We start from the raw sequence: 7,420 nt of genomic DNA, 5'->3' as shown, positions 1-7,420 counted from the left end.
TTTTTTTTTTTTTTTTTTTTTTTTAAACAGAACTCCTGCGGGCGGGCCCAATCGGAAGCAAGTTTGCCAAACAGATGGGCCATATGCTCAATTGCCAAGATTGTTTTGTCTCAAGTGCACATCAAAATTTGGCTTGGCCCTCCTCATCGGCTTTAATGTAAGATTCTTTTAATTGTGAAACAATCTAAATCAGGTCGTCGCTGCGCGCAGACGAAATCATCGGAACCATTTTGCCAATTTAAACACGCCGCTCCTATTCAATTGGAGAAATGTTGACGCTAATGTGGGGTTATTACCACCGCCAGGCCGCCGTTTTACGCCAATCAGCTTCAGTTTGTGGTCGCGACGAAAATTCCGCTGGCACAATCAGCTGCAAACCGCCAATTTTCATTTGGCACCGCTAATGACGAGGCCGCGCAGGTGTTTTTTTCTTTTTTTTGTTTTCCACGTTTGAGGGCTCCTCAAGAGTGTTTGAACCGCAAGCCGTCGGACTCGAGAGCGAGCGAACGGAAGCGTCTCCCAGAACATGGCGTCCTTCACGCCGAGCGCGCGGCGAAGAATTAACCCAGCTGTTGATTGACAGCAGGTCACGAAGTGCTGCAGAGAGCAAGAAGCGAGAGCAAGAAACTCATTTCCTGTCTGTACTTGTACAAACGGCTCGCACTTGGAGGTCAACAAGTCACAACCAAGCATGAAAACCAACCAACTAACCGCATTTAAAAAAAAATGTAATCACATATTTTGTTGAACAAAAACTAAATTCAAAGGAAGCATTTTTGAATAGAATTTAAAAACTAACAAACCAAAGTAAAACGAAGTGACTCAAGCTTTCACCAGGAGGAGAAAAAAAATAAATAATTTAGCAATCAGCCGTCATACACGACCAAAAACACCAGTTTTGGTGAAAATGAGCTTTTGTGAAAAAAATACTCTGTCTCGCAGAAAAGTGACTGTGATGCCAACATTACAATTTTGTGACACCTCAAACTATAAAATAAGGCTGAGAAAGGACTTTTGGTGGCAAAATTGATCCTTTGTTGAGCTTCGTGTGACCTTCTTCCAAGGCCGCCTGTCGAAAAACATACTTGACGACGATACACGTCAATGGCAGTAAACAGTGGCTCGCGGTTGACCAATGAATGGCAAGGTCCATAGCAGCGAAGGAATTGCCTTCGAGGTGACTTTGTGCGCTTCATCTGGCTCCCCTCAGACGCCTCCCGGCTGTTCTGACCCAGCAGATGCAGAACTTGCAGTTGTCTCAAGCCAAGAAGGTCGCGGGAGGGCCGGCCTCCCCCAATGCCGCCAAGCGCCTCTATCGCAACCTGTCGGAGAAGCTGCGAGGAAGCACGTCGTCCTTCGAAGACGCACACTTCTTCGGGAAGAGCGATCGCCTTCGCAAGGCCTCGGTGAGCCGAACCGGGTCCTTTGTTTTCATCTCGGTCAATTATGAGCACAGATGGGCTATCGGGGTTCATTTCAAATGTTTTGCTTTGGCCGTTGCCGTGCATCCGGAACAGAAGGAAGGTCAGTCCGTTGTTTGAGGCTTGTCTTCGTGGCAGGAAAACATATGTTGCGTCACAGCCTGTCACGGCGGGATCAATAAAGATGTGCTTTGTCGCCCGGCTAATTGGATATGTCGCCTCTGCCTGATCTCGCTGTTCCCTCATTGGTCGCGTCCTTGATTCAATCTCCAATCAGGCGCCTCCAGCTGTTTTGTTCATCGACGGGCTTATGTCATAAGTGCCAACTTCATTGAACAAAAAACCCCAAAACAAAACAAACCTTTTGCCAGAATATATTTGACTGTTGTTAATTTTATCATTGTCAATCAATCAAGGAATGATTTGGCTTGTTCACTAAAAATCAGGCATTCAATAATGACATATTTTTACCAAATGAATAAATACTGTACATTTCAGAAGCCAATTTCAGGATCAAAATGGATAAATGAATGTAACAGATTTACTTTTGGGGGGGTGACGGAGAGAATCACAGGAAGTGTCACCCTTCCTCCTCCTCATCTTTCTCTCTGTGGCACCATGATGGCGTGTGTGCTGTGGCCTTGTCAAACATTTTCTCAGCCTCTCGGACATCGTATGTGTCATCAAGCCGACGCATGATGACACGTACGCACCAGTGGGGCGGGGGGAGCGAGCGGGGGCCGGGGAATCTGTGAGTGGCGCAATACAGTGGCTTTATATTTGAGATCAGCACAGGTTTTGGGTAGAAGACAAAGATTAGGCGGTGAACCTGGGCTTGCAATCGTGAGGAAAAGATGGCGCAGCCGATGTCATGACCGGCGTGTAAAAAGCCATGCAGTGGGTGAGCTTGACTGATGTGTCCAGACGATGCAGGGCGGCGAGTGCCTGTTGGAAGCGGTGGAGCAGCAGGACCTGGACATGGTCCAGATGCTCCTGTGCCAGCTGACGGCAGACGAGCTGGACCTGAACACACCCAACAGCCAGGGGCTGACGCCGCTCGACGTCGCCGTCATGACCAACAACGTGCCCATCGCCAAGTTGCTCCTCAAGGCCGGCGGGAGGGAGGGGCCGCACTGTGAGTACCGCCGCGCACGTGTGCGTGGTTGAGTGAGTGACAAATGACTGCGCCGTTTAAAAAGAAATTGCCGACCTCTCGGCTATTGCTCAGAGACCGAGGGACCCCGATTTGAGAAAGCGCAGTGCTAGCTAACGTCCCCTGTTGTCCGTGTGTCTGTCGGGCGCGGCGCTCGCAGTCGTGAGCGCGGAGAGTCGCGAGGCCCACCTGGCGGCTCTGGTGGCCGAGGCGGAGCAGCGCGCCGCCGACCTGTCGGCGCGGGCGCAGCGAGACGGCCTGTCGCTGGAGGCGTGCCACAAGGACAAGCAGCTGAGAGCCTGGGAGTGGAGGTGCAAGCTCTACAAGCACATGACGAGCGCATTCCAGCACGCACGTGAGACCGCCGCGCTCTTTGCTCGCATCCACAACGTCCTCATCTCAGTGTGGCTCCAGTGTCGATAAAACATGCGCACAAAAAGCTACATTGTGGCCACACAACACTAAATTGTGGCCGCCATATACGGCTCTGGAAAACATTGACACCCCCAACCCCCACAAAAAAAAAACACTTTGTGGCCACGATATCAACTGGACAAAATTAAGAGGCCCTTTGGATTTACACCTAAAATGATCATTTGTAGCCACAAAATACTGAAGAGCCCAAAAAGCCATTCGACTCTTCTGGTATTTTGACATTTTTCATTTTCCGCAAATATAAATGCCTTTATACACACATCAAATAACAAAATGGGAGCAAATGGCAAATTTCTCAGCGGAATCTTACTTTATTCCAGAGCCGTAGCTACCGCGTGCGCATCAAATGCTACTTTGTGGCCATGCGATTGGCCAAACTTGCGCACAAAATGCGCTACAATGTGTAGCACTGTTTAAAGTTGCTGAAACTTGTCGGTGTTTTTCCGCAGCCCCCCCCGAGGCCCCCACGTTGGTCCGTCTGAGCGTGAGCAGCAGCTCCACGCTGACCGTCACCTTCCAGGAGCCGCAAGGCCTCCACTCCACCGTCGTCACCAAGTACAAAGGTTCGCAGGGGGGAGGGGGTGGCGGTCATCATAAATATCGTTATGGGTCTTTGCTAGCCGCCGCCTCGGGTTTCAAAAACAAGTGTTGACCGCGCCGGGCCGCGTGTGTGCGCGTCTACGTGGTCTGTTAGTGGCATTTTGTTAGCCCGGAGCAGAGCAATCACAAGGTTAATGACCGCATCATCATCATCACGGGAACTATTGATTTCGAATCAAAGGGCAAATTAGGCAATTACTTGTGTCTCTGTGTGTGTGTGCGTGCAGTGGAATGGAGTTGCTTGAAGGATTTCTCGCTCCTGGCCGGAGAGATGCTGCTGGAGAACCTCCAGAGTCTAAAATGCACCATCAGCAGCCTCAGCACGGTAACGGCCGCATCAAGCATCTTCTTCACCCACCAAAATCCTCCTCACTCAAGACGCGGGGGACTCGAGTCACATGACGTTTTAGCACTTGGAACTCAGCTGTCCAAAATGTCCGAAAGACCGAATTTGACTTTGTGCGACTTAGTTGTGACTTGCACACGGTGACTTAGTCCCGCCTCTGCTCCTCGCCCCCGCCCCTCCTGCGCCTCTAAAACCATCCGCATCCTGTGGATCGCCACTGAACATTTGGTGTTGTGCCGCAGGGTCGCCTGTACTTTGTGCGAGTGTCGGCCTACAACATGAAGGGCTGGGGTCCGCCCGCGTGCTCCTTGCCGCCGTCTGCCGCTCCTTCCAGTACGTTGAGCCTCCATCCTCCCCTGCGCTACGGCTTCCAAAACAGGAAACATACTTTGCTATCTGCACGTTGTGTGTGTGTGTGTGTGTGTGTGTGTGTGTGTGTGTGTGTGTGTGTGTATATACACACTGAATGTGTATATGTGTGTCAATGTGCATTGATGCTGCGAGTGCCTGCGTGTGTGTGCCAGTAGCAGCAGAGAGGGACCAAAGTGTGTGGGCGTCTGTTTTTGCACTCCTCTAATGTCCAAGTGGAACAGATGTAAAGAGGACTGTGAGCCGCCGTGCCAGCACATCCACCTCAGGGATTGTCACTAAATGCGCGTGCGCGCGCACACACGCACACACACAGTCAAGCCACTAAATTGAACTGATTTAATGAGCTGATTCTTTTCTTCAGTAAGCCGTTGAATTTTCCACTCGAAATGCCATCTACAATGTCGCTTCGCTCAACGCGCAGTATGCAAGGGAGTGGAGTGTACATACAGAGGGGGTGGGTATGTTAGGTCGAAAATGCACTGCAGGTAGTTAAGCCGTTGTAGCTAGTTGGTTCCTTTATCCATCCCATGAGGGAAACAAAATCCATTTCCAGTGGGTACACCAAATTTTTCCCCACAGGTACGCAGTGCAAGAGTTTTGAAAATGACATTGTCAATGAAAATGAGCTTTATAGCTCACATTTTACATCTTTTCAAATGGATCCTTTCTTTTTTTTCCCCCTTTCCATTTGACGTCAGACTGGCGAGAGAGCGACGGGCGGGAGCCAAGGAGGCGCAGCCACGTGGAGGTTATGGAGCGTCTGCTCCAGCAAGTCCGAGCCACGCATTCGCACTATTGCTGCGGAGGTGAGTGACACCCCACGACTTCGTTCTTCATACGGTGCAAACTCAACTTTAGTTTTGAGTTTTTCCAGTCACCACCCACCATTTGGTCCTTTTTTGTGCAATGAAAAAAAGTAAATGAAGCGGTTCGGGTCCAGTGATGCCCTGGCATGTGGGCAAGGAGATGCGCAGTTGCCGATGCCCTTTGATTTTTTTTTTTTTTTTTTTGGCAAACGGACAATGCAAAATGAACACACTCACAAGAGGCTGCTGTTGAAATGGAAGTCTTTTGGATTGCCACGATGCAGGTTTACTGGTTATATCCAGTCATTGAGTCAGACAGTTATACGGTGAGTTTACACATATTGACTCAGTCTGTCAGGCGCAGCAGTTCACACTTACATGAAACATTTTCAACAGACGACCTGGCGGGACGCCCGAGGCTTCGGCCGCTAAAGCGCGCGCACGTACACACACACACACACACACACACACACACACACAGACATTAACGTAGGTTGCTATGTCAGCCCAAAAGGGAGCCTTTAAAAAGTCTCTCTCGAGCAGTGAGCGGCTTTGACAAGTGGATAATGTGACAGGAGTGCACGGGGGCCCTCCTGTGCACTCACTCGGACTAAATAAAGAAATGAGTTTGCGTTGGAGAGCGACGCCAGAAAAACATCATTGCGCTTGATTAATGAGAGGGGCGGCGCGAAGTTGTTTATGTCGTTGACAACCGCTGCACTTTGTTCTTGGTCTGGTTGCCGCTTGTTGGTCGTCAGGTCGGGAGGTCTGCTCGTGAGTGGGTGGCGGCTTCCATCCCTCAGTCAAAAAAGAAAAAGGAAGCCTGTCTGCCCCTCCGTTATTCAAGCTCCTTGCGAGTGTTGTCATTTTGTGTTGTAGTCGAACGGCGGCATATCTGGTGTGCTCTGACTAAATGTCGCGTGAATGTTTCGAAACGACGTTCCCAAATCAAGAAGTTTGGAAGTGATGGGCGGGACAAAGAAATACAATTTGAAGCTGTTAACTGCTTGTTCCACACCTGATCCTCCTCCATGAAACATCTACGTTTAAATGTGGTGTTCCTCAGGGATCAGTCATTGATCCATCCTATGTTTCGCATATGTCGCCTGATATAACATTGACGCTTGATCCTATTTTCGCTGGCTTCCAAAAGCCGTTGCAGTCAATATGTTAGTTATCTTCGTACCTTTCAGAACTTGAAAGACTTTTTTTTTTTTTTAAAGTTGCTCAGTGATAAGGTCCACCATATTGCGAACCGCCATCTGTCCGCGCTTGGCTTGTGAGCATCAGACATCTGATGTCCGTTTACAGGACGCTAATTATGTGACGCTTAATTAGCCCGGCTCAAAAGGTCTGCTGTGGTTTTGGAGATTGGCATCGCTGAGCGGCCGCGGGCCGCGACGGGCGATCGAGGAAGGAGAAAAGATAGAGACTGCCCGACCCCGATAAGCTCACGTCCCGTCAGACGGGCCATCATGGGAGAGTGACCCTGCCGCGACGACCTCGTGAAAATGCACGCAAACTCTATAAAGAAATCAGCTGGGATGTTTTCCGTTTGTCTTTTTTTTTTTTTTTTGGCGCAGATGCTTCCAAGCTGCACAACACGAGCAGGAAGCAGTCCGTCTCCAGAAGCCTCAAACATCTTTTCAACTCCTCCAACAAGTTTGTGAAGACACTGAAAAGGTTTGTTTCGGCTCTCGTTTGACCCGATGGCGTCGCAAATGAGGTCACCCAAATATTCTGAACACACCTCATTCGTTGCAAAGCGGCGCGATTTGAACATTTCATATCACCGTTATACACAAAATAACTTTTTTTTGTCTCATGATATTACATCAAAAATTGCTGATATATGTTTCGTCCTTTATTGGTACATGACACGTCATTCATGTTGAGTCTACCGATACTCTACCGATATCTAATACATGTAAGGGGACTGCTGTACTGGGCTCAAAAACTATCAGTGATGTCACCGATTAATCAACTTCACTCCGACTTTTGCTACATTGGTCGTCGACTATTAAAAAGTCTTACGAGGTTCAAGCCCGACGTGGAAGGACGCATGAAAGCATTTGTGAGGTTTCCTCTTTCTTGCCGTTTGCCTCAGGGGCATCTACTTGGCGGCCGTCTTCTACCACAAGGACAAATTGCTGGTGACGGCCGAGGACCAGATCCCCATTGTGGAAGTGGACGACTCCTACAGCAGCTCCCTCATGCAGGACTTCCTCTGGTTCACTAAGGTCGGCCTCCCGCCACCAAATGAATCAAATGCATGACTTGCCGCCAT

General features: G+C 49.5%; 1 protein-coding gene across 5 annotated transcripts in view; it reads left to right on the top strand.

Moving 5' to 3' along the window:
* Positions 1 to 7,420, top strand: part of ankfn1a (ankyrin repeat and fibronectin type III domain containing 1a) — a 32,686-nt gene that overhangs the window by 19,897 nt on the left and 5,369 nt on the right. For 4 of the 5 annotated variants that reach the window (XM_019874520.1, XM_019874519.1, XM_019874522.1 and 1 more), the window contains 9 exons: positions 1,211 to 1,406; positions 2,346 to 2,556; positions 2,735 to 2,929; positions 3,459 to 3,572; positions 3,837 to 3,934; positions 4,198 to 4,288; positions 5,026 to 5,133; positions 6,717 to 6,816; positions 7,241 to 7,373. In XM_019874520.1, coding sequence (XP_019730079.1) covers positions 1,211 to 1,406; positions 2,346 to 2,556; positions 2,735 to 2,929; positions 3,459 to 3,572; positions 3,837 to 3,934; positions 4,198 to 4,288; positions 5,026 to 5,133; positions 6,717 to 6,816; positions 7,241 to 7,373 — 1,246 coding nt within the window. The remainder of the gene's footprint in view (positions 1 to 1,210; positions 1,407 to 2,345; positions 2,557 to 2,734; positions 2,930 to 3,458; positions 3,573 to 3,836; positions 3,935 to 4,197; positions 4,289 to 5,025; positions 5,134 to 6,716; positions 6,817 to 7,240; positions 7,374 to 7,420) is intronic. The other variant, XM_019874523.1, reaches the window with a different exon arrangement.

This window comes from Hippocampus comes, unplaced genomic scaffold, assembly GCF_001891065.2.
Source record: "Hippocampus comes isolate QL1 unplaced genomic scaffold, H_comes_QL1_v1.1 scaffold279, whole genome shotgun sequence".
Classification (NCBI taxonomy): Eukaryota; Metazoa; Chordata; class Actinopteri; order Syngnathiformes; family Syngnathidae; genus Hippocampus; species Hippocampus comes.
The sequence above is the reverse complement of the archived record's forward strand: the minus strand, read 5'-3'. Positions and strand labels throughout refer to the sequence as shown.